The sequence below is a fragment of the Carettochelys insculpta genome, chromosome 8 (assembly GCF_033958435.1).
Source record: "Carettochelys insculpta isolate YL-2023 chromosome 8, ASM3395843v1, whole genome shotgun sequence".
Lineage (NCBI taxonomy): Eukaryota > Metazoa > Chordata > Testudines > Carettochelyidae > Carettochelys > Carettochelys insculpta.
This window is the reverse complement of record NC_134144.1, coordinates 16,948,700-16,976,565: the sequence shown is the minus strand read 5'-3', so window position 1 is coordinate 16,976,565 and position 27,866 is coordinate 16,948,700. Positions and strand designations below refer to the sequence as shown.

General features: G+C 41.7%; 1 protein-coding gene across 1 annotated transcript in view; it reads right to left on the bottom strand.

Moving 5' to 3' along the window:
* The window catches only part of DNAH7 (dynein axonemal heavy chain 7), a 267,061-nt gene that overhangs the window by 180,489 nt on the left and 58,706 nt on the right, over positions 1-27,866 (bottom strand). Inside the window, exons 13-18 of the mRNA XM_075001322.1 lie at positions 27,004-27,131; positions 26,710-26,788; positions 17,553-17,777; positions 16,056-16,202; positions 13,145-13,830; positions 1,519-1,705 (exon numbers count right to left, since the gene is read on the bottom strand). Coding sequence (XP_074857423.1) covers positions 1,519-1,705; positions 13,145-13,830; positions 16,056-16,202; positions 17,553-17,777; positions 26,710-26,788; positions 27,004-27,131 — 1,452 coding nt within the window. The remainder of the gene's footprint in view (positions 1-1,518; positions 1,706-13,144; positions 13,831-16,055; positions 16,203-17,552; positions 17,778-26,709; positions 26,789-27,003; positions 27,132-27,866) is intronic.

The window sequence follows — 27,866 nt, the reverse complement described above, 5'->3', positions numbered from 1 at the left end:
AGGGGTAATGGTCTGAAGTTACAGAAGGAGAGGAGTTGGTTGGGTATTAGGAAAACCTACTTCACCAGGAGGGCGATGAAGCACTGGAATGCGTTGCCTAGGGAGGTGATGCAATCTCCATCCCTAGAGGTTTTTAAAGTCCGACACTGACATAGTCATGGCTTGGATGACTTAGTTGGGGTTCGTCCTGCTTGGGGCATGGGGCTGGACTTGATGACCTCTTGAGGTCCCTTCCAGCTCTGTGATTCTATGAAATTTATACTCTGGAAGCTCCATATTTATCATGGTGACATGAGCAAAGCTGACAGTGGCTGCAGATGGGAGTTTGAAGAGGGCGTTTGACAGAGGGCGTGTGACAGAGGGGAATCCACTATGAGTAAGACGACCTGCAACACCTCTGCCAGCTCTGCTCCTGTCTCCTTCACCTGTGCCTGTAGTCAGACAGACCTCCTGACCAGGGATGCCTCTACCCAGACCCTGGTGTGGTTTTGCAGGGCGTGTGACTTTCAATTCTCACCTACTAAAGTCCACGCTGGAGAGACCATCCAGTGTGGAAGGTATCTTCTGGTGGGATCTCTGAAGAACCAGGTGGTAGAGCTACATGTAGCTAGGCTTCGAAATATTCAGATCCATGAATGATTCTTGGACAGTATTCATGGGGAGACAGCTGCTGTTAAGATAGCTGTCCCAATAGAAAAGACTGACACACCACCAGTGGAGGTGGAGATGGCTCCGGGGGACACTGGCATCTGGTGACTTCTGGCAGCAGGCAGTGCTCCAGTCCTTCTCCCAACTCTCCCACCATGGTACTGGGAAACTGTTATGCTGTTCTGAATGAGAGATACAGGAGATAAGGAATCATCCCCTATAGCAGAAGCAGAGAAGCCTTGTACCCCCATGGCTGGGAGGTCTGCTGCCACCACTACAAGGAAGATATGTAGGGTAGTGGTGGTCAAAAGACTCTCTTCTGAGGGGGACTGAGGCACCCATCTGTCGCCCTGCCATGTCATCCCAGGAGATATGCTGCCTGCCAGGAGCCCTTATCTGAGATGTTATGGAGGCATTGTCAAGGATTATCTGGCCTACTGACTACTACCCCATGCTGCTCATCCATGTGGGTACAAATGATACTGCGAGGTACACCAAGAAACCACCAGGAAGTGCAGGAAGCCCTAGGAAGCCGACAAGGGAATTTGTCCAGTACTGAAGTTAAGCTGACTGGTCTATAATTCCACAGGTTATCCTTATTTCCTTTTTAATAGATAGCCACAATATTTGCCCTTTTCCAGTCCTCTGGGTTCTTTCCCACTTTCCATGACTTTTTGAAATGAAAAGTTGCAGTGTTTTATTTAGAAATTCTAACACAAACCATTTAGCCATTTCTAATCAATGTTTTTCAAAAAAAAAAGAACCATGAAGAGTTAGTATGAAATATACAGAACACGTTTATCATACCAGAAGCAATTTTTGACATATTATACAAACACACCCACTTTCACTTAAGAGTGTTGTACTTACCTGCAAGACAGCTTTCATTAGATCTTTCCATGTTTTATCCACAGTGGTGAATCGCCTACCTTCCTCAGGCATCTGAGCCATAATGTCAGGAGAGCTAAAAATTGGTTCCAAATACAGCCAAGTAGCTTGAACCTTTAGCCATTCATCCAGGATTTCCTGTACCAACAACAGCTTTCCTTCCCACTCCCTATAAAACAGACATTTTTAATTTAGAATAACAACTTATTTATAATATATACACATATTCAAGTCACTGAGGAGTAAGTACTGGACCACATAACTAATAATATCAATATATAAAGTACTTTCCAACATTATCATTTTTTCTTCATATTTAAGATAAATTATGGTAACAACTTCTCCAAAAGAATAATAATAGCTTTTTAAAACACAGATACTTATTCCTCACTTCCTATACAGATAGACTGAGGAGTATGAACTAACAAGCAAGGATGACATCATTGGTCAAAACTGGTACGTAAATATTGAACTATGGTTTCCAACAATTATTTGTGGCTTGGGTCATAAACATGAGTCCAATACTGATGAAAATGAAATAATTCAGCAAGTGAAGGTTGTTTTCCGTGGACTTCATCCAAATTCATTGAAATCCTTTGCAATATTTCCATTGATCTGAGTGAGTTTTGGATGAGACCCTAAAATGAGGATCTATGTACTTGTAAGAATGTTACCTTGAACCGAGCTCACAGGTTAAGCAATAATGGAATAAGGCAATAAGGAATAATGCACCCAGAACATACATGAAACTGTAAATAAGTTTGAAAATCCACCATGAACTTCTGTCACCATCATAAATCATTAGAGAATGAGAGCTCCAATTCTGGTAATGACACCACAATCCTATGATGGTAAACAGCTATAAGCTATGTACATATTTTGGGCTTGATTTGGAGCCTTTACTCATATTAGTGACCCACTGACTTCATAGGAACCACTTATATAGCAAGTGGTTCCAAGAATTCATAGAACTCACGCATTGCAAGGTTACACAGGAATATTCTGTTCTTCTAGTCTTCATCCATTGGCCACAGAATTTCAAATATTGATTTCTGCAACTTTGGTTGAACTAGACAATTTCTTTTAGAATGACAGTCTTGATTGAAAGACTTCAGGTGGTGGAGAATTTAATAAATCCTTGGTAATCTGTTCCAATAATTAGATATCCTCATTTGTATTTTGTATCTAATTTGAACTTTGTTGACTTCAATTTCCAGTCATTAAATGTTGCATGCCCTTTTCTTCTGAACAAACCTCTAATATTAGACATCTTCTCCCTTTGTAGTACGTATGTAGACAATAGAGGTTTACATTGCATTGATGTCTTGTAGCAGATATTAATGATACAATGGTAGAATAAATGAATGTAGTTTAATGGTTAGTGGGAGAATAAATATTAAGCAACTATAAATTTGCTAACCATTCTTCTTTTGTTAGTAGGAAGGACCATTCTTCAAGGTCATTGGTCAAAATGCAACAGACAGACAGTTTATGTCTGTATCTGATGTCAAGGCCAAAAGAGATCACACGGATCCCTGCAATTCAGTATGATCACACTGTTGCTCTTACGAATAACTAGAATATAGGTTGTGGTGTGGAGGAGATAATTAAGTGTTTGTAAACAAAAGTTTGCATTAGAATAATACTTTACAAAGGCTTTTATATCCCTTTGCTTATGTGAAGCAATTATGTAATCCTTGGGAGGAGTGAAGGAGTGAATGGACAAGGTGAGTGCTTGAAGAAAGATTAAAAACTTGAACGTTACCTCAGCCTCCAGATGGCTCAATGGAGAGTTAAAGACTTGGGGGAACCAAAACACTGCCAAATGGGCCATTCGTAAAAGGGGTACCAGTGCAGGACAGGTAGACAGCCTTGGAATTAAAGGCAACCATCCTTCATTAAGACAGATGATACAGCTTGAAACAACACTATGGGAGAAACACTAACATGCTGATATAGGAGAGCACTGACATCTCTCAGATAACAGCTGATGTCTGATGAACATGCCATCCAATCAGTCACGTCATCAAACCACTTGCTCTTGGCATTAACTGCCTGGAATCATCAAAACTTCCTTTGGTAATTGTAGTGAGTCAGTATGGCCTCCTGCAGACCCGGAGGCAGGGGAAGCTATGCAGAGGCCCTGGTGGGCGGGGCCAGAGTCAGGAGACCAGAGGCCCGCCCCTCAGAGGGTGGGGCCAGGGGCTAGAAGAGCCAAAGGCGGGACCCAGGAACCATTCGGGGCTGGGCCTCCGGGCAGGGAGGACGTGCCTGCACGAGCTCCTCGGGGCCGAAGGGAGAGGGCCTGCGGCCGTCCGGCCAGGCCGGAGGAGCAGGCCTCCAGAGGCTCCACGCAATCCCGGGTCTGTATGCCCCAAGGAGACTACCCGGACTTCCCGGACCTACCAGGGCCTTCCCGCCGGCGGAGACCCCCCGCCTTGGAAGAGGCCCCGGGAGCGGGCTGCCCCAGAGTCCCGGCGGATCCTTACAGCACTCAGACCCAGGACCGCCTTGCGTCTCCTGTATTGCCGCCGCCTGACTACCCTAACGACGTGGTTATGGACGATTGGCCGGAGCCCCCAAAGGTGGATGACCCAGAGGAGACCGAGCTAGGAGGACCCCTCGACCAGATGGACTGGGACCTGCCGCCAACAGAGGGTGAGGTAGGAAGTGGCCCGGGGAACGTCGCTCACGAACCAATGGCAGTGTGTTGCGGTCTGGATCCCCACTGCCGGGGTTGCATGTGAGCGACCCCCAGGGCCCCGGGCCGGGTCGCAGTGGAGTGGGAGGGCCTGCGACCCCCTACCCCCTCCCTGACAGGGCCAGCCCCCGCTGAGCCTGTCTGTAACCCTTGTGTTGCTGCCCCGCCCCAAACTGAGGGCTGGGCCGGTGTTTAACCCTTGTGTTGCTGCCCCGGCCCAAACTGAGGGCTGGGCCGGCATTTAACCCTTGTGTTGCTGCCCCGCCCCAAACTGAGGGCTGGGCCGGTGCTTAACTCTTGTGAACTGCTGCCCCGCCCTGGACTGAGGGCCAGGCCCAGAACTGTATTATTACGTGGGACTGCTGCCCTGCCCTGGACTGAGGGCTGGGCCCAGAACTATACAACTCTTCTGAACTGCTGCCCCGCCCTAGACGGAGGGCTGGGGGCCCATATGGTGGTAGCGGTGAGCCGCTAACTGCCTGAACTGAGTACGGGCTGGTGCCCTAACCCCCTTTTTGTTTGTTGCCGCCCACCCTAGACCAAGGGAATGGGCGTCACGGGACGTGTTACAGTAATCTTCTTCCATTCATCCAAACCACATGCCCCACAAACTCAAGTTTTCTTCATCTGATTATCTTGATGACAGGTGTCGTTCTGGTTATGCTACGGATTCAGATCATTGTCTTCTTATTTGTAATGTGAGACGTATAGCTAATATGCAGCAATCACCTGTAGCATTTCAATTTGAAGGTAGAAAGCCTCTTAGCAGCCTGCTTCCTTCACGTCTATGTCTCATCTGCATGCAGCAAGATGCTGAAGATGAGAAACTGCAGCAATTTCAATTTACACTTTATGAAAACACATTTGCTTCTCTAAATGTTTCTGGGTTTCCCTAGATCAGCAATTGAGAGTCTAATTGTATATCAGATTTCAAAGGGCAAGTGTACACTAGCAAGTTTTGTTACAAAAACCCCTTTTTGATGACAAAACCCCAAGAGCATTTACATTGAAACACGACAAAAATCACAAAAAATGCCCAGTTTTGGCAACAAAAATCTTGCACCTCCATGAGGGATTTTTGTCCCTCCCTCTCCCTTTATTGTTGACGGTCATGCTGTGTGTCCTACAGGAGGATTTTCTTCCAGTTTATTGAATTCCAGGATGTTTCCCACAATGCCCAGTTAGCCACTCTGGTCAGCGCTTTGAACCCCACTGCTCTTCAGCCAGATAAACAGAAATGTGCCCTTCTCCCTTGCAAGCCCCAGGAACTTTTAAAATCCATTTCCACTGGCTGGCTCAGCGTGGGGTGCTCTCATGACATCTTAGATAATCAAGGGCAGCTACCACTCCAAATGCTGTCCTGTTTGGAGCACTGCAGAGCTGTTGGATCTTATCAACATGTGGAATGAAGAATCAGTGAAATGACAGCTGTGAGTGACCTGTAGGAACTGGGACTCACATGGCCACATTTCTTGATCCCTGAGTGAGAAGGGGTGTGATCAAGACACTGCAATGTAGAATCAATATAAAGGAACTCAGAGGATATAAAGGAACTCAGGCAGTCATATCATAAAGTGAGAAAGGCAAACCACTGTTCTGGTGCTGCACCCACAACATGACTTTTTTATAAAGAACTGGATGCAGTCCTGAGTGAGAAGAACTCATGTCCACAGCTAAGAACTCTGTGGATACTTCTTAAGGTACTGAGTCAGCAGAAAAAGTACTTAACTCACACAAAGAAGCTCTAGATGAAGAGCTAGGGCTCAACCAGTGGACAGACAGCAATGTTCCTTTTAATTTTTTCCACCCATGGATGGAATAAATTTTAGTATGTGCACCAAGGCATGTGTAGATGTGCACTACCAATACAAATAAATGCTGCCTGCTGCAGGCACTCTGCTGAACAATTTGGTGGCAGATGAATTTCTCCTGAGTGTCCACCCAAGCAGCCAGAAACAATTCTCAAGTCCACCAGGAGGTGGACATGAAGCATGAATCAAGGGAAGAGATGCAGGGTAAACTGCTCTACTGCAGTGCAGGACAGAAAGACCAGTGCCTGTGTTTCTCTGAGCTAGCTAAGCCCTGCCTGGCTCAGTGTTATGTACAAGCAGGACACTGATACAACAGAGATATAAATTGAATCCTGCAGGGAGATGCTGTCAAAGCTTTTTCTGAGGTACTTATTAATCTTCTCTCTCAGGACGCTTTCCTATCTCATTCCACTACTCAGCCTGAGTGAGGCAATCCCATGAAACCAAGGGATGTGACAGGCTTCAAACGGGGCCAGTGTGACGTGGTACCTGTTGTGAAAAACAAAATAAACTGACTGTACCCTGCAACAGTTTTTCCTTTATAAGTCACTGCAAATCACAGTCGCACATCAAAAGCGAATGCTTGCTGGTAAAGGAGGGCAAGAATTAGGGGAAAACCTCATAACTGTGTTAATATCCAGTTGTCAGTGTCACACCTTTGATGGGAAGTGGAGCGTGGGGGCAAAAAATCATTTCCAGGCAGTGAAAGAGAGTATATGGGTGTAGAACAGGGATAGGCAAAATCACCCCTGAAAGCTGGATCCAACTGACCAAGCATTTCTTTCCGGACCACACAGCAGATTTTCAAAGAGTGCATACTAACAGCCAGCATCATGTTTTCAGTTGCCACTCCTCACACCTTGTTCAGCTTACAGCTGAACTGCTCTTTAGATTCTCTTGCGAGCTGTGCAGAGGGGTGGGGATGGAGAGGAGAGGGTAGTGCTGAAGTCAGGGTGTTCCTCCAGTCAGACAGATGTCATCACTCTTTATTGTCAAAGCTGTTCTGCAGAGCCTCCATGATGTTGATGGCTGGCCCAGGGATTCCTCTGACAGCCCGAGTATCTGGCTGTTCAAAGTGTGCCTTAGTGCTCCACACAGGAGCAAACACCATCTTCACACTCACACAAATTATGTAAGCAATGGTATGCAGCCAAAGCCATGGGAATACAATCCTCTAAAAAGGTCCAGCCTGCCACAGAAACACTTCCATCTCTCTTTTAATCTGCCAAAGGCATATTCAGAAACCATGCGACATCGACTTAGCCTGTTGTTGAACACTTCTTATTTTTGTCCAGGTGCCCTGTAGAAGGCTTCATGAGTTAAGGCTGTAAGGGATAAGCCAGTTCACCGAGGAACACTATGGGTATTTCTACATGCTCCACTGTGCAGCATTCTGTACAGGCCAGTGCTCCTGAGTATGCATGCAGCCTGCACCTGTTCAGACCACCCCACATTTATGTCTGCGAAATGCCTATGATGATCCACAAGCACCTGAAACACTATTGAGAAGTAACCCTTTTGACTGACGTACTTGGTGGGATGGTGGAGCAGTGGTATAACCAGAAAATGTGCGCTCTCGACTGCCACACCACAGTTTGGAGAGCCCAATTCTGCAAAGCCAGCTACTATGTCATCCACAAATTCCCAGAGTCACAGTTGTACACAGCAAAATGTGATTTATTGCCCTGCAGGCTTGCAGAAGTGCTGCCAGAAAGGTAGACTTCCCCACTCCAAACTGATTTACAATTGAAGAGTAGCAATTGGGAGTTGCCAGCTTCCACACAGATATTGCTGAACATTTCTCTTCCAACAGAACAGCTCTTATTCTGGTGTCCTTGCACACAGTTCAGCACAGCTCCAGGTGGGTTGTTTTACACATGCTAAAGTTCTGTAGTCTTCATCCCACACCAGCATAACACTGTGATCCCGCCAGTCAGTGCTGTCTTCCCTAGCCTAGAAGCAATGACCTACACTGTACAGGTGCTCTGTGACAGCCAAACACAACGTCAATTTGCTGCTGCTTGTGTCATTCACAGTATCATCAGCCTTCAAGTCTTATTCCTCTGACAGTAAGTTCATCAGTAACTCTGCTGCAATGCATGATGTCCTCGTCACACTGAACAAAGCATAGGAGAGAAGTCTGGGATCCATGATTTCTCACAGCAGATGCTGGAGGGCACAGCAAGGACTGGCACTTTCACAAGCCAGAAGACCGTGGAGTGTTGTGAAACAAAGAGGTGGCCAACAGGACATTTTCTGCATACCCAAGATGCCTTGCACACCATTCTGTGTTTCCACAGTGCATACCCACATTGCTTTGCTCTTTCTATTGATGGGGGAGCTAAAACATGGCCATATGTCAACAAAGGGTTGCAATGTAAACATGCTTTGGTGATTTTTGTGTGTTGACATTATTTTTGTCACCAAAGCTTTGCAGTGTAGATATATCCTAAGTGATATGCTGTGTCCCTTGCTAGCATGCTGCCCAGGCATACTAAATACTCCACACACTCCAATACCTCCTCAAAACTAGGGGAGGAATATCTTCACCTCTTTCAGCAGACTTAGCCTCTCTTTAAACTGGCAATTGAGCAACAAAGCTTTTGTTGTTCACAGGTGCTTAAAAAACCTTTCTTCAGATGACAAAAGCTTTGATGTAGCCAATACTAGTACTGACAAACTAACACTGCCTAACTTAGCATCACAGCTGTGTTGATACAGCACTGTGGCTAAAAGCTGTGTCATATAGACATACTCTTTGATGTCACCACTGTCTTTGTATTTTTGTACAAAACCATTAGAACCATTGGAACTAATTAGAACCATTAGAACCATTGGAACTAATTAGAACCATTAGAACTCTCTGTTACCCATTAGAAATAATTTTGCTGTTTACCCCCACTGTTACTTTTTTCACGTCTTCTTGCAACAATCCAATTAGGTCAATATTATCAGTGAATCACAGATAACTAATTTTTCATCCATGGATTAGGATACTGTTCTGTAGTTTTTCATCAACGGTTCTTTGTAAGATTTTGTTCAAGATGACAGCTGAAAAGGGCTGGTGATAGCAAGCAGCTCCATCTAACAACTGTCCTCAAGTGAAACCAATTGCTTTGCATGTGCCCCACAAACACCAAAGCCATTACACTTCAATAGATATTTTTATATCACACTTAGTACGTTTTCAGCAGCTCCCACCAGCCACAGGGGTCCTCAAAGATATTTGTGCCATATGCTGCCAAATGCTTTAGCTAAATCCATAAAAACATTGACCAACTTCCCATCACTATCCAAAACTTTCTCAAGTCTGTGAAGAGTGAATATTTGTTCCAATGTATCTCTTTTGGTCTAAACCTGGTGTGTTCTTCAGTCAGAAATTTCTCTGCCTTGGAAGCAATTCTATGTAGGACAATGCGTCAATAATGAGATTGTGCAGCAATTTCCACAAACAGCTGGGACTTCCTTTTTACATCTAGGCCCCGCTGTTCAAAGGAGTCTCAAACTGTTACTGGGAGGACCCTTTGTACTGCAGTCTGGCTTCAGAGACTTCAACTCCCATAAGGCTTTGGGAAGGAAATGTGGCTTTTGGCTGGGCTGTGGGAAGAAGATGGTGGTCTCCCTGTGGTTGGCGAGTTAAAGCTGATTCAACAGACTATTCCAGGGCTGGTGTGGAGTTTTCTCCCAGCCAGGAATTGCTTTGGGGAGCTAATGAGAGACCCTATAGGGAAGAAACTTTATCTGTGCCTGTTAAAATGCTGCAGAGGCCAGCTCCAGTGTCAGAGGGGCTGATCAGCTTGCTGCCGTGCTTGGACTGACACACACAACAGCCGTATGCCAACCAAAGCAAGTAACTGTAACTTTGATAACTAAAGAATGTACACTCTGGGGTGTACGGTTCTCTGGTTTGTTGCCCCAGTCAGACCTACATATCCACCCTTCAGCATGCAGCTCTCTGGCTTACTGCCCACTGTCAGTCTAATTGCCCTGGTATGCAGGGCTGTATGGCATGCTGGCCAGAATCAATACAAAGAATCAGCCTAATCATCCTGATCTGCAGGGCAGTGCAGCCCACTGGCAAGAGTCATAAAATCATAGTAAATGTAAAGAATCAGGATATTTGCTCTGATCTGTAGAGTAATGCAGCCCAATGGCCAGAGACAGTCTAATCACCCTGGTCTGCAAGGCAGCACAGCCCCATGCCAATATCAGGGTAACTGTTGATAGACAGAGGGGGTGGGGCAACTGCTCCCACATGCTCCACCAGGCCCCAACCCAGTGCCCTGTGAGTGGTGGAGTGGTCCACCACCAGTAGCTCAGTGGGGATCCCCCCGTCACACCCTGAGCTCACTGGTGTGAGAAGTACTAGTCACAAACCCTTCCTGGGTCACTTCATATCATCTCCAGTATCACAGTGATCCACCAGGTTTCAGGGTCCTCAGGTTCTGCAGCTCCCATCTCTCCCCAGGGTTCCACTAGTTCTGAAGGGTCATTCCTATCTCCGGGGTCTCAGGCTCCCGCTGTCTGCTTCTGCAGCTGATCCATCTCTAGAGCTCCTGCAAGCTGGAAGCACTTCATCTCTGGCGTCCAGCCGAGACTGAGCTAAGTTGCTTCCTTTTATACTAGCCCTGCACTTGTAGCATGGCCAGTAGGGCAGAACGGGTGTGGCTTTCTCAGCCCTTAGTGCAGGTTAACTCTCTCATGCCCAGTGTGAGATGTGGGCACCCTGTCGCATGCAACTAGATGACTGCCTTTCTTTTAGTTAGTTCTGCTATATTATCCACTCCAGTGACTTTTTTTTTTTTCAATGTTCACAGTGTTTCAGTCTCATCCTCAACTTCTTCAATCAGGCTAAATCTACTTCCTCAAATATACTTCCTCTACCACTTACACTTTTAGCTTAGAATTAGTTGTATTGATATTTTTATATTTCTCAGCAATATGTGCCAGTTGTGTTGGATGAAACATTTCTTCTGCCAAAGACATCTTTCAAGGGTGTTTTCACAATTTGTCAGGCCTTCTTACTGGCATTTCGCACAAGAGAGATCTGTAAAATTCTTTTATATCAAATAGTAACAGAGAGGGAGCCGTGCTAGTCTATATACTATCAAAACAAAAAGCAGTCAAGTAGCACTTTAAAGACTAACAAAATAATTTATTAGGTGAACTTTTGTGGGACAGACCCACTTCTTCAGACCATAGCCATACCAGAACAGTGCTTGGTCTGTTCTGGTATGGCTATGGTCTGAAGAAGTGGGTCTGTCCCACAAAAGTTCACCTAATACATTACTTTGTTAGTCTTTAAAGTGCTACTTGACTGCTTTTTTTCTTCTATATCACTGTCATTCAAGTCACTCTTCTTTGTCCATTTTAATCAATGCACAGAGTTCTTGTGTTATACAGGAATATTGTTCTCTTGCAGTTTCATCCATCTTCCTTTGTGTTCTTATCTTCCTTCATTGGCCACACAACTTGATAATTGTCTCCATAATCCAAGGTTACTTCTTCAGGATCCATTTCCCCGGGAGTTTATTCATAGTCTATAATGCTGAAGATGTTATGTTCTACCTGGTCTGCACTTCCTGTGCAGATGTCACCAGATTCAATAATCTTCCTAAATTTCACTTGTGTTTCATGGATTTTCTGTTTGTTCACATTGTAGCAGACTCTGCGGATACTTGCTAATATTACTTGCTTTGAAGTTTTATTTTTATGTTGGCCCCAACTAGGTTATGATTAAATCCTAAGTCAGCTTCTTGAAAGACTGACTTCCCATCACACCAGAACACCAGCTATTCAAACTATTCAAGACCATGATGAAGTCGACATGGTTCCAAGTCTGCAAAACCAGCATTGTTGACAGTTTGCACTTCAACAAGGCATTCATTGATACTATATCATTTCCAGTTGCAAATTACATGAGGTACCACTTCTTGTCTTGCCATTCCTCAATCTCCCACATAGTTGCATCATATTGAGTACCAATACTGTATGTACTTTGTAAAATATGCCACAATAAATAATTATTATTTAATGTATTTCACTGGAAATTATCACCTTTTTGACATTATTAACAAAGCATCACTATTTTCTAGTGTGTATTTGACAGAGTTTGTCTGTGAGCCTAAACTGTAACAAATAGGATTACCAATTTTGGTATGTAGCTTCCTTTTATCATAATTTAAAGCAATGTAAGAGTTTGCTTATGACAGGACAATGGAAATGAACCACCCAGCCCCAACCAACCCAGAGCAATGATTAAAATGAAGAAAAAAAAAAAAAAAAAAGGTCAGTTAAGGACCTGAGCAACATCAAATAAATCCTCTAGTATTGTAGTGAAACAGGAATAATAAGACGACTATTTCACATTATATATATCTGTTGAATTGATCTACTCTGAAACAGTATTTTTCAAGTTATTATTAAATAAGGATGCTCAAATATTAGACAATTCAATTTAGGTTCAAATATTTTGTTTAAATATTTCATTGTAAATGTAAGCTTTTTCATGTTTTTTCCCAAGTGTCTAAGCCTGCTTGCTTTCAGAACAGAGCAAATTATTTACTGAGAAAACTGGACAGGAACTAAGGCCCAGGGGTGAGATTATAAATAATTTTTATGTGTGTTTTGTTTTATCTTTTTAAATTTTCTTCATTCTCTTTATGTAAGAATTTATTGACTCCGATATATTTAACATTCAGAAAGATCACAATTTAGGTAAAGATACTACTTCCTCAATTATCCAGATATTATTTATTATTACTCTGTTGAAATAAATGGAATGGTAGGATGCACCTTGGGCATTTGGCAACACAGCATGTATATCCTAAATGAGCATACTAAAAACATTCACCAGCTGTCAGATAGTTAAACAGTACTGTCCTTTTTCATTAAACATAAAAATCAGCTTTGTGGAACTAAAAGCCAATCCCAGCAAATGCTTTTAGTCATTGGAAAATGAGGCTACCACCACTATTAGGGAGGCATACCAAAACACACAGATTCTATTCCAATCATACACTTGGATAAAGAAAAAAAAATCTCATTTTTTACTGTTAAAATTACTGATGCTTTCCTATTAGTAAAAACATTTTACCTTATTTGTTTTTCATAAGGCTTAATGAATGGAGATCCTCTCATGGTTTGTGTTTTGACAATGTGGTCATCTAATAACATCTGAATATCATCCACTGCTGATAAAATATAGGTTCCTGTTTCTCTATAAGAAAGAAGGATAAATTCCATTGTATCCCATTCAGATATCATTTTCATCATGGCTTTCTCAAGTGAATGTTCTTTGCTGGCTGCTTCACTGATAGCCTCAAATTTATCCAAGTATGGCTCAAGGTGCATATCAATATATAAAGAGACAGTTGAGTTTTCTGAAGGACTCAGTGAAAACCCAACAATTTCTGACATTGCCTTCCAGTGCCGTTCTTGCAAACCAGGATTACATATCACCTGGACTAAAGGAAGGTGTTCTTTGAATTCTTCCACTTTTGCTTTAATCTTTGTTGTTATTGATAATGCATTTGGTGAATCATGGAACGTTTTTTCTAGTTTATATAGTCCACGCCAATAGTTTCCTACATCCATCTCTACTTGATCTGGATTCACCTTTCTGAATAATCCCTCCATCCAGTTTCTGTGTTTGGTAGTGAACTCTACAGTCTTTTCATAGAGTTGAAGATACGGGTTAAGAGTATCTTGGATTTTTTTACGCTGAGGGTACTGAGAAGCTATCCATCCAAAGGCCTCTTCTTCTGCATTAAACTGATCAATCTGAGGAGGCAAAAATGAAGTATGAAACATTGACAAATTTGTCCATACTCACTAGCTCTTTCATTTACACCTTAACATTTATACATGTATATTACACTTGAACCACTTTAATCCAGCAACCCTGGGAAACAAAATATGTGGGATTAAAATTTTTCTGGGTCAGGGAGGGCACTGCACAGCCTGGGTGTGAGAGGGATGTGTGGGGGCATTTATGTGGCACCCCACTCCCAAAGGCATGCATGGCTCCATGTCCCCACTACTCCCAGGCTTCACTGACAGTCTCAGACTTATCCAAGTATGGCTCAAGTTGCATATCAATATATAAAGAGACAGTTGAGTATTCTGAAGGAGCACAGGGAAAAGTTTTTGGTGAAGCATGACGCTGCAACACTGCAAGGGAGAAAGGAGTAGCCACAGCACACAGAGCCACTTCCTCCTCCATACCACAGGGTGTTCCTGGATTAGGTACACCCAGAGTATGGTGGATCAAGTACAATAGAAAACATATAACAGCATATAATGTAAATTTAAAATGACACAGAAGCAAAATTTATTGGAAAAATGGAAAATACAAGAACATGTTTACCTACATTAACATAGTCACATTATAAATTAGCAACAACTCTTACACCTCTCTCAGCCATTACCCTGAGTAGTTCACAAAAACAGATGAACACTGCAGCAAGCTCTCTAGGTCAACAAATTGAGGTTCAGATGCAAGACTCTAGAGTGAACAAGTTTCAGAATCAAATTTTTCATAGGAAACACACTGCTAACAGCCTCCTCTCTTTTAAAATGAGTCTGTCAGCTACAGTTTTGTATTTCTCCAGTACTTGAAAAATAACTGGGTGTCACAAAGCTGGCACCATCTGTAGAGGCTAAGTCAGAGAACAAGAGGCATAGGACGCAAGACTAAAGTATACGCTGAACCTCTCTCATCAAGCACCCTCGTGACCTGACCAGTGCCAGATGAGAGAATTTGCTGGATGGTGGGAGGTCAATATTTTCTAGCACATTACCAACATTTCCACTGCTTATGGGGCTCTTAGAATACATTTAGAGGTAAATTAGAGCTAAATAACAGCACAGAACACTAAGAGCCAGGACTAGTGGCTGTAAGCAAACTTTATGGGACCACAAGAAACTTGCCCACACCCATGATAAGTGGTTGTCTGGCTAACTAAAATCATGACAGATTATGGAGTTTGCTGGATGACAGAGTCCCAGATTAGAGAGGTTCAGCCTGTACACAGCACTCCATCTGATCAGTAGCTTGCAGAGCAACTTTAAAGTGCACTAAAAGATCAATTTTTAAGATGCTCTAGATTATGCTGAGGGCTATTTCAGCCCCTCTAAAGCACAGGATCACGGAAGCCATAAAGATGTCACATAATTACTTTTCTTTGACACAAATTAGAACTTGACGCAGATCAGAAACTGAGCCAACAAAGAAGTATTCCATCAGCACATTGGAGTGGTTCTCTCTAACTACTGGCCTGATCCAAAGCTCAGGCTCATAGTCAGTCTTTCTACTAACTTCAGTGGCCTTTAAATCAGGCACCTAGGGCTCAATTCTGTTTCCAATGAAGTCAAGAGATGTTCTACCAGAGGCTTTAATGAGAGCAGACCATGATACTCTTAAAGCTCTTCTACACTAGTTCCCTCCTTTGAAGGGGACATGCTAGTCAGACCAATTGCGGAATAGCAATAAGGTGACGTGCGGCATATGCAGCATCTCATTAGCATAATTCCCACTGCATGAACTTTGAAGTTGCTTACTTCAAAGCAGCAGCAAGCAGTGTAGCTGCAGGCACTTCAAGGTACCCTTGCAACTTTGAAGTGCCCTTACTCCAAAATGATTTGGTTGAACCTCCCTCAGCTGGCAACCTTTTGGGAGTAAGGGAACTTCAAAGTTGTGCAGGTACTTCAAAGTGCCAGCGGCTACACTGCTTGCCGCCACTTTGAAGTTAGCAACTTTGAAGTTTGTGCAGCAGGCATTATGCTAATGAGGTGCTCCATGTGCAGCATGGCACTTCACTGGTATTCCCCGATTGGGCTGATTAGCAAGTCCCCTTCGAAGGAGGGGGCTAGTGTAGACAACCCCTTAATGTGCCAACATACATTCTTAGCAATAATTGTAACAATCAGTAACTCTTTCATGTGAATATTTTAAATTTTATACAAATGTGTCCATATATAATATCGGACAAATTTGAAATCCATACCTTATCAACAGCCACATCCAACTTTGCGTTCAATGCCTGAGCTTTCTTTAGATATCTGTTGACTTCCTGAATGTCTCCAAATGTGTAAAATTCTTCAACTTGCTTAGAGTAACTTTCCAGTTCCTCAACAAATCGTTCACAACGTATCTAATAAAAGGACATTGTTATATACATGAATTCAAAAGGATCACCCACCCATGTATAACAGTACAATACTGATTCAGGATCAGACTTCTAAAAATATTTAGTTGGTACTTCACACAACATTGCAATATCTTAGCTACTTGTAAGGTTAATTCCCATTTTAAAAAGTGATGTAAGTACTTAGGCTCTTAAGACTAACAGAAAATCAAGTGACAGTCAATATACTCAGATCCCAAGTGCCTCAGTCACATTTGACAGTTGGACTCAGGCCTTGCTCTGCTGAGTGGAGAATACCTAAATACCTTTAAAAATCTGAGATTTGGCATATATTATGATAAAATATCATTACAGGTTAATTCCTGTAACAGTATATCAAACTATATAGAGCAATTACCTGATGCAATATAATGAATCTTGTGTTACCTATTTATCATTTTCTTAATTTTTTAAAAACATGAAACATATATATGTTGGAAGTACAATACTAGGCTCTGATCTTCATTTTTGACATCAAGCCCTATGCCCATAATGCACCTTTCCAATTTCATTTAGATTCCAACAAGTGGCCACCAAGTCTCAGAATCTGCATCAAGTCATGCAAATTATTCAAGTATTCAAAACAGTTTCTCATCCAGACATTGGTTTAGTAGACACTGAAATGAAATGGACTACTACAGGTTGAACCTCTCTCAGCTGGCACCCTCAGGACTGGACTAGTGTCACATGAAAGAATTTGCTGGACCACCAGAGGTCAACATTGTCTAGCATATTTCCTACACGTCCACTGCTTACTGGACTCTTAAAAGACATTTAGGGGTAAATTACAGCTAAATAATAGCAAAGAAGACTAAGAGCTAGGACTGGTGACTGCAAACAAACTTTATGCAACCAGGAGAAACTTGGCCAGACTTATGATAAGTGGTTGTCTGGCTAACTAAAATCATGATACTAACTCATGATACTAAATCATGACCTGCACTAGCTTTTTATTATATATGACAAATATCTTTTAACATCAGGGGGAGAGGGAGTACTTACATGCTTTAAATTAAGCAGACGCACAATTGTTTCCAAGATTGTGGGTTTAAAAATTTCTTACATATAACTTCCATCAACCTATATGGAGGTTCTGTACAAAGTAGGTGTACAGGATATCAATACAAATCAATTAATTGTACATATTCTGATATGTGATGTGTCTTGCTTATGTTTATTTCATGTAATTAACATTGTTCTGTTTTGAAAGGAGCAGTGGAATAAAAAATTTAAAACATTGTACTTGTCAAGGTGATGGTTATGTCAACTGTGTTATTTAAATAAAACAAAGTTTTAAAATATACTTTCATTACTAACCTTAAGACCCTCTTGAAATTGCTCTGTTTTTTCTTTAATTATCTTTCTGTGCTCTTCAAAAATATCTGACATTCGAGCATACCACTGAAAGACACTATTATTCAGTCGAATATCAGCTGGTGAAAAGTTCGCACACTCTATCAGGAAAGCAAGGCAATTTTTAGAGTCCACCAATTTCTGTTCCAAGTCAAACATGTCCCGCATTTCCACTTGCTGTATATAGGCCTAGAGGATACAAAAATTAAACAGCATAAACATCTTCCCATTAAACTCCCTAATTTCTTTAATCTGTTAAAATATCTAAAACATACCCTACATATTAAACATGAAAAGTCCGTATTCAAGATGAAGTGGACAGTTAATATGGCTACAGTCATGGGATGAAGGAGGGGTAGCTGGTTACAGACAGCCATAAAGAACCATAAAAACCCAATGTCTTTATTAAGTCCATGATTTTTTACGTCTAGCACAATTTAACTTGCATACCTTCAAAGGATGAGCCTGGAATTTAAAATTCATAACTCTGCTAGACACCAAAAATCATGGACTTAATAAAGAAACTGGATTTATGGCTCATTACAACAATCAGTAACCTACTAATCTTTCTTTGTTTTAGGACCATAGAGGTGTTAATTGCCAACTTCACCTTTCAAGCTCTCTCCCAAATTGTGCCCTTATTTGTTTCACCCTTATTTTTAGCAGTTTCATTCTTAGTACCATTCCCAAACCTGATGAAGAGTTCTGTGAAAACTCAAAAGCTTGCCTCCATCACCAACAGAAATTTGTCCAATAAAAGGCATTACTTCATCTGTCTCTCTAATATCCTAGGATCAACATGTCTACAACACTGCAGCAAAAATAAATTTATGGCATCACATTAATTATCAATGAAATAATACTTACACATAAAATGTACAATACTACTATCTTTTAAACAAAGTTTATATTCAGCAGTATATATTAAAGGTTTCTGGCTTTAATTTTTTCAAAAAGCCTGTATAAAAACTAAAACATCTTTGCAGCTAAAAGACAAATGAGTTATCAAGAAGGGTTTGGTGATCCAAGGCTGCTTCTACACATGCCACATCCCCTTGGAGGTGGCATGGAAATGAGGCAATTTGAAGCAGGCTAATGAGGCACTAATGTGCATATTCAGTGCCTCATTAGCATAACGGCAGCCATACAAATTTACAAGTGCAGACTTCAAATTGCAGATTGACAGTGTAGATGGGGGCAGCTTCGAAATAAGTGCCCCACTTCAACATTCTCTTATTCTCACAAAACTAGATCGGAGCTGTGACTTATTTTCAAGAACTTACATGCAAAAATACCTCAAATTGATTGAATTAATTAAAATGAATGTCATCTAGCTCTATTTTGTTGAATAGGGTTGCCACATTATTACATTATATATTATAGGAGTATCAAAACAGAATGGTTTCATTGTTTTATGTTTTGACCGATATTTCCGACTGTATTCATTTTTCAGGTAATCCCCTAACATGGCATCTTGAGGGTGTCTGAAAGATCCAGACATATTTTGTAACATTTGTGGCAGTGTTGTTCCAAAGAATCAAAGACAGAACATAACAGATTTTATTAGAAACTTATATCATGCCTACTTTAGTATAAAACTTGGGGATCAAGACAAATCTTGGGCCTCTCAAAGTACATTGATCCTGTGTGGAATCTTTGAGACAAGGGAGTAAAGTAAAAAAGAAGTCTGTGGTGGCATTTGTAATTCCCATGGTTTGGCGTGAGCCCAAGAGTCATTATTTCTGTTTATGTAACATAGAAGGGTATAACATTTGAAACAAACATAGTGTTTCTTACCAGACCTTCCTTCTGCAGTATGGCCAACACCACATGGACCTGATGTGCCTATCCCTAACCCACCAAATTGTCTTGAAAATTTCATGTCGTCTTTCGACACTGATGCTGATAATGTTGGAGGCGATACTGAGTATGGACCAGAACATGCCAGTAATGAGCCACAACTTTTCACCCAAAGTGAGTTGAATGACGTGGTCAGAGACCTGGATCTGCCGAAAGATTCTGCTGAGGTTTTGGGATCCAGACTTCAAGTGAAAAATTTGCTTTCCCCTCGGACAAGTTTTGCTTGGTACAGGAACGGCGAGAAAGAGTTTGTTCCATATTTTTCTACGGCTGGTCTGTTGGTATACTGCAATAACATTGCCAGATTAATAGAAAGCTTGGGGACAGCTTACCAACCAGATGACTGGAGATTGCTTATTGAATCTTCAAAGACAACCCTCAAAGGTGTTCTACTTTATAATGGCAATCAATGTGCCTCTGTGCATATTGCCCATTCTGTTCACTTAAGAGAAACCTATGAAAATCTTGAGCTTCTCCTTGAAAAGCTGTGTTATCCAGAGCATGAATGGACTATATGTGGAGATCTGAAGGGACTGTGTATGCTTCTTGGCTGGTTACACAAAAATTGCATGCTTTTTTTAAAAATGGGATAGCAGAACAAGAGATCTTCATTAGATGAGGAAACAGTGACCATTACGGGAGAGCCTGACTCCTGGCTCCAAGGATATAATTCATGAAAAACTGATTGAGTCCAACAAGGTACTGCTACCTCCACTCCACATCAATCTAGGTCTGATGAAAAATTAGTGAAAGCATTAAACAAGAACGGTGACTGCTTCAAGTACATTTGCAACAAGTTCCCCACTTTGAGTTACCAAAAAAGTTATGAAGGGTGTCTTTGTGGGTCCTCAGATCAGGAAACTGATTCTTGATACTAACTTTGAGGAAACCATGAAGGACACACAGAAGGACGCTTGGGTGGCCTTCAAAAATCTCATACAAAACTTCATAGAGAATAACAAAGATCCTGATTATAAAACTATTGCTGACAACATGGTAAACAAATTTGAAAGACTTGAATGCAACATGATCTTGAAAGTTGATTTTCTGCGCTCCTGTCTGGATTACCTTCCTTAAAAACTTGGAAGTGTCAGTGAAGGGCAAGGGGAAACATTTCATCAGGATATCAAGATGATGGAAAAGAGATATCAAGGATGCTGGGATGTCAGCATGATGGCTAATTATTGCTGGTCCCTGAAAAGAGAGACTGATGGTGAAATGCATAAAAAGTTGTTAAAAAAGCATTGATTCAGTCACATCATATCATTTAAAATTACTCAGTTATTGAAGTTCATACTTTGTTCTTTGTTCTTTAAACAAGGACTTACAATCAACCTTCTAAAAGAACTATAACTTACTATTTATCAAGTTTTTAATGCATAAGGTGGAATAAAAAGCATGAAAAATGTCCATTTTTTCTATTTGATTTGTGAAAAATCCTTATGTGATAGAGCAAAATGTATGCCATTTTTAAATCAGCATAGCAAAATTATGTAATGTCACCAATTTTTATCAAAACAACCGAAACTCTTAATTTGCAGACCAGTGAATCATCAAGCAATCCCTTCCCATCTCCTATTTCTAGCTTTCTGATAATCAGGAGCTTAGTAACACCATTCGTACCCATCCTGGCTGATAGCCATAGATGGACCTATGAATTTATCTAGTTCTTTTTTGAACCCTGTTAAAGTCCTGATATTCACAATATCCTCTGTCAAGGAGTCCACAGGTTGACTATGCATTGCATGAAGAAATACTTGATTTTGTTAGTTTTAGACCCTCTCTACCTGTTAAGTTCATATGAGGATCTCCAGTACTTATGTTATAGGAACAAGTAAATAACTTTTCCTTATTCACTTTCCCCATGCCAGTCATAATTTTAAAGACCTCTGTCATATCCCTCCTAAATCTCCTCTTTTTCTAAGCTAAAAAGCCCCAGGCTTTTTAATCTCCCTTCATATGGCAAGTATCAGAGAGGTAGCCAAGTTAGTCTGTATCTTCAAAAACAACAAGAAGTCCTATGGCACCTTATAGATTGGCCAATATTTTGGAGCAAAAGCTTTTGTGGGAAAAGACTCGCTTCATCAGAAGCATGAGTGGGGGGTTTTAGAGGAGGATTTAAAGAGGGAGGCTCAGTCAAGGGGAGGGCAAGAGCTGACAAGGTCCGTTCAGACAGGGTGGATGTGGCCCATTATCAGCAGTTAATGTGGAGTTGTGAATATTGAGAGGAGAAACCAAGTCAGTTCAATCAAGGGGAAGTAGCCCATTATCAGTAGCTAATGTGGAGGTGCAAACATCAAGAGTGGAGAAACTGCTTTTGTAATGGACCAACCACTCCCAATCTCTGTTCAATACTTGGTTGATGGAGTCAAATTTGCAAATGAATTGCAGCTCTGAAATTTCTCTTTACAGTCTATTTTTGATTTTTTTGTTTTGTTGGAGGATTGCTACTTTTAAATCTGTTACTGAATGTCCAGGGAGATTGAAGTGTTCTCCTACAGGTTTTTGTATGTTACCCTTCCTGATGTCTGATTTATGTCCATTTATTCACAGAGACTGTCCATTTATGCCCATTTACACATAGAGACTGTCCCGCTTGGCCAATGTAAATTGCAGTGGGGCATTGCTGGCATATGATGGCATATATTATTTTAGTAGATGTGCAGGTGAAAGAGCACCTAATGGGGTGGTTGATGTTCAGTACTGTGATGATATCGCTGGTGTAGGTATGTGAGCAGAGTTGGCAGCAAGGTTTGTTGCAGGGACTGGTTCCAAGTTTAGAGTTACTATGTTGTGGTCTATAGTTGCTGGTGAGAATTTGTTTAAGGTTGGCAGGCTGTCTGTAGGGGAGGAAAGGCCTGCCTCCCAAGGCTTCCAGAAGGTAGGAGGGGGCAGGAGCCCTTGCAGCTCCCATTGGCTGATGTTCCTGGCTAATAGGAACGCTAGAATCAGCACTTTGGATGTGGGCAACACATGGAGAAACACAAATCTGCCTCCCCACCTGCCCAACAAGGAGCACTAAAAGGCACGCCAAAACTCATCTGTTTCCAGGGACAACTGGAAATGTATTTTGTCAACTTGGTGCTTCCAGTCACAGCATGCAGGCTGCCTGCCTGTTTGAGCCCTCCAGCACTGCCACATTTTGGGGAAGGTTGTTATTGGTGGCCCGGGTCACTGCTTAGTGTGTTAAATGGTAAATCTGCTTCTCGCTTAGGTACTTTGTTGAGTTAGAGCCTAAACATGCCAGAATAGGCAATGGGACATGATCATCAAACTGGTATCTTTATACAACATGATGGGATTTTAGTTATTGGGATAGATGATTACACACAAGCCACACATTTGACACATTTTAAATTACAGCTCAATACACAACTCATCAGCAGAAATACTTTTATATACCAATTACAAGCAGTATGTTCTTGAAGTTTTCTATGCAGTACCAACTGCTCTTTTAAGTTCTGGTCAGACATTTCACTGCTCCTCTGGAAGTTCATGTCTCTGATTAGCTCAGGATATTGGGAATGGGAGCCAATTCATTTCACCTCTAATAAGCTGTCTGAATCTAGCCCAAGTCAGTAATGTCCAAAAGTTTTGGCCATTTGATCACATTATCTGTTCAAAGACTATATGAAAGGAATTATGTTCTCAATCTAGTTTCCAACAGGTACCTATGTTCTCCACAACATATGCATCACTATTAACCCCTACTAGCACTTATTGGAGTGTCACAGGAATCTGATTTACGAGTAGAAAACTGGTGTGCAATCTTGGTCTTACTGAAATCAGTGGCAACCCCTCTGCCCACTACTAACTTATAGACCAGAGGTCGGCAGCCCCCTGCATACGTGCCATGAGTAGCACGCAAACCATTTTTCATTGGCACACAAGGCAGGATCTCATCTCCACTCCTCCTCCCCCATGGAGCTGGCAGCTTGCTCAGAGTCATGCCATCCGTGGATTAACATAAAACCAGCTAATGCTACCAATCACCACCTACACGGTAAAGCTCTGCATCTTTATCTATTTATAAATCAAGCTGTTGTAAGTAGGCTATTAAAGACTTGAAAAAAATAGCAGCAGCACTCAGACCATACAGAGGTCAAAAGGTCAAAGTGCAGCACTTCATCTTGGAAAGGTTGCTGGTCCCGTTATAATCTTATAGGTTTTAGTCAGAAGGGACCATCATGATAATCTAGTCTGACCTCCTGCAAATTGCAGGCCACAGAACCTTGCCCACCCACTCCCATAGTAGACATATAAGTTACTGTAGTAATCAAATCAAGATATAACGACTTAGAGTTAAAAAGAATCCACATTTACGGTAGTTTAAACCTGCAAGAGACCTGTATCTTGTTCTGCAGAGAAAGGCAAAAAACAGGAAACTGCCTCTCTAACAATCTGAGCTGGGGGGAAATTCCTTTCTGAACCCAGATATGGACATCAGTTTTATCATGAGCATGTGGGCAAGACCCACCAGTCAGACACCTGGAAAAAATGTTCTATAGTTTCTGACACTCTGTCTACATCACATAGCTTTTAGCGACATGGTCATGTTGCTAAAAAATCAGGCAGTATAAACACTTTGTGACCACTTTTGCCAACAGAAAAAAGGCCACTCCCTATGAGGAGCATTTCCTTTGTTGGCAGGAGATGGGAGGATTCAGACAAAAGCTTTGTCACTCAATTACCAGTTTAGAACACTAGGACATAAAGTTAATTTTAAGGCACTTATTTCAATTTTAGAATGTGACTGTCTTTACTGCATACACCATTAGGTTGATTTTAAGGGGCGCTCAGATTGACTTTCTTGCCTCACCCTCCTCAGGTGAAATAATGCTAGTGTGGAAACTGTTATTTTAAATTGATTTTACTGGCCTCCAGAAGTATCCCAGAGGTATCCCACAATGCTCTTCTGGTGAATATATTTTTTAAACTGTTACAAGCAGGTTATGACTGGGTTGTGATAACGTGTTACTTCTGTTGAGCATATTTTTTAAACTACCACAAGCAGGTTGTGGGTGAGGTGGATCTATGCATCTGCAGCTGAGAGCCCCTAGAACAGCCTGTTAAATTTCTGGGCATGGAGTGCTTATCCTTTTTGGAGACCTCCATAAAGGTCTCAGCCAGCTATTCTTCTATTTTTCTCACAAGGGTTTTGGGGAGGCCTGATTTGTTCTGGCTTCTACGATAGCGCACCTTGCCACATCAAGCTACCAGTCAGTAATCTGGTATCATGGTGCCAAACAGCATTCTTCAAATTTTCCAGCCCTGCACCCACAGAGTATGAGCATATTTTCTTTTTCACTCTCTGTTATTCTTGGGATGCTGATGTCTCTTTTTGCAACCAAGAAGAAACAGGGGAAGTTTCATGAAAGTTTGTCCCCTTAAAATTATCACACTGCTCCTTGTCCATTTAAATTTCCCAGGACTGCCCTACTGCACCACATTTACTGGTATGAAATTTTCCCCTTTGATTCACAAATCAGAGCAGGGATATTGGTTTCTCAGAGGTCCAAATGGGAAAAAAGGCACCTGATTCCAGCTTTTAAAAAGTCAAAGGCACATTCCACCACCATTCAGCATGTGCTCAACCTGTAGTTGAAGTGCTCTTTTCTGAGGTCTAGGATGCCTGTGTATGGCTTCATGAGCCCAGGGAGCAGAAGGTAAACAGGGTTGCTCAGTATCACTGTGGGCATCTCCATGGCTCCAATCTTGATCTTCTGGTCTGGGAAGAAAGTCCTGTCCTGGAGCTTCCTATAGTCTTCAGTTTCTAAAGATGTACTCCTTATGTACCTTTCCCAACCATCCCATGTAGATCTTGGTGAAACAACCTCTGTGATCCACCAATGCCTGCAACACCATGGAGAAGTATCCCTTGCAGTTTATGTATTTTGAGGCTAGATGGTCCACAGCTAGGATCGAGATATGCATTCCATCTATCATCCCACCACAGTTAAGAAACCCCATGGCAGCAAAGCTATTCATTATGTCCTGCACATTTCCCAGAGTCACAGTCTTTCGCAGCAGATAGGCAATGATTACCTTAGCTACCTGGATCACTGCAGCCCCCACTGTAGATCTGCCCACCCCAAACTGATTTCCCACTGACTGGCAGTTGTTGGGTGATGCAAACTTCCACAGAGCAATTGCCAGTCACTTGTGAATTATCAAAGCAGGTCTCATTCTGGTATCACAGCGCTGCATGGCAGGGAGCAGCAAATCACGAAGTTCTAGGAAAACGGCCTTGTGCGTGCAGAAGTTCTGCAGCCACTGCTGGTCATTCCAGACTTCCAAAATGATGTGGACCCATCAGTGTGTGCTGGTTTCACATCTCCAGAACTGGTGCTCCACTGCATGCAATGCAACCAGGGAAGCCAGCTACTGTGCATTCCTGGTCTCCAGTGCATCAATGTGATCCAAACCAATGTCCGCATCCTGCTTATCTTCCCACTTGCTTTGTCTAATAAAATACTGCATGACACTTCTGGAAGTGGCCATAACACACCATGTAATGACTCTAAGATGCTCAAGATCCATGTGAGCACCATGCAGTGGTGTGAGCTGGGGCAGGATTTGGAAAAATGGCATGAAATTCCTTGGGATGTTGGTTTTCAAATGGCAGGAATGGGGGTGCAATGCCATCTGTAACATCAGACTCCTACAAGCACTCGCAGCACCTTTTTTCCCTAACACCACACTGGCACAAAAATCCATAATGCAGTGGAGCTGCAGGCACTGTGAGATAGACATCCTCAATGCATTGCTGACAGAAAACCTAGCAAAGGCAATGGAGACACACTATGTCAACTTTCTGAACGTGTGTGGACACTCATCTTTGATGTTATAAAATGTAGTGGTAAAAAGTCAAACTTCATATTCAATTTTATTTCATAGTGAACATGTAGTCCAAGAGTCCCTTCCATCTCAGATCCCAATGAGCTCCATATGCAAGGCCACTTTGTTAAGTTGACACTGTACTGTCCTGTGTACTCAAGAGCAGATCAATATATTGATAATTATACATTGCTTACAGTGTTCCCTGTAAGATGAGCACTTCAGCGGCTGCCCAGGAGAGACTCATGTGCCACCCTTAGCTGATTAGCAGAGCACCCACAGCCACCCTCAGCTGGCAGCATTTGTTTCTATTGGTGATGCGCATCCATGCATGTCTTGGTACACTTAATAAAAATTCCACGCATGGACAGACAAAACTAGAGGGAATACTGCTTTTTTGTAGTATAGAGGAAGAAATGTGTACCTTAAGTTCCATTAGCTCCTGTGTATTTGATGGAGTGGTAAGAGCTTTTTCAGCTATCTTCTCAAACACATCACACAACCTGAAAGATATAAAAGACAGCCAAAGTCTGATATGTATATGGCTATACATGTAACATGCTTCTCTGCCTAAATATTCAAATAAGGGAAAAATCATTAATCATTTCTGTACAGTACAGACAATAGTAAAATACATAGATAAAAGATGCTTTCAAATATCTATTACTGGAAACAAAATAATGTACATTTACTCAAGCAATTCTAATTTTTGACTTACCTCAGGTTTATATCTTGATGATCTTTGAACATTTTGGCAACAATTTTTCCAAAAATTGCATCTGCTCTCTTTGCCAAAGCCCTAATCAATTCATCACAGTGTAGCTCAAACATTCCTAAACGAATGTACTAGAACACAAATATAAAACTTAATATACCTGATGAATTATACATACAATAAACAATAAATTGTCCTAAAAAGCAATATTCATAATGATTTCTTTGTTAACCCGTTATAATCTTACAGTACCAGTGTTTAGTTAATGAAGGGTACACAAGATGTGGCAGTCTTGGCACTCTTTTCAGGAAGAAATTAGTCTTTTGCTCATGGTAGAGGAAAGAGATTGTTAGCAAGGGATATCTACTAGCATCATTTATAGAGGGCAGTTCCCATCTGCCTCTTCATCAACATATCTAGTAGCAATGGTTTTGAGTCTATTTAAATTTTGATCTCATTAACAATAATATAAATCCAGAGTAACTCCATTAACCACATTACAGTAGTAATGTAAATGAGAGGAGAATCAAGTCCTAAAAGCACATTGTATATTTAATTCCTATCCACACACTAGTGGTCAAATACATCTGTGGTGTAATTCCACTGACTTCAATGGAGTTATACTTGGAATAAATTTGGCCTGTAGGTGGGAGTATCTCATATTTGTGCACTTCTGTAGGCTTTTACTTCAACTTGAGTTCAACTGTTGCTAGAATTACTCTCCAAGCCTAATTACTCAATAGTTAAAACTGCTGAATCAGAAATTACTTACCTTTAATGTAAATGGAGTCCTTTGGAGGTATGTTGTGCAAATGCCCAATTCCACTAAAATGCTGATATTTTTGAGCTCACAATATTTGATCCAG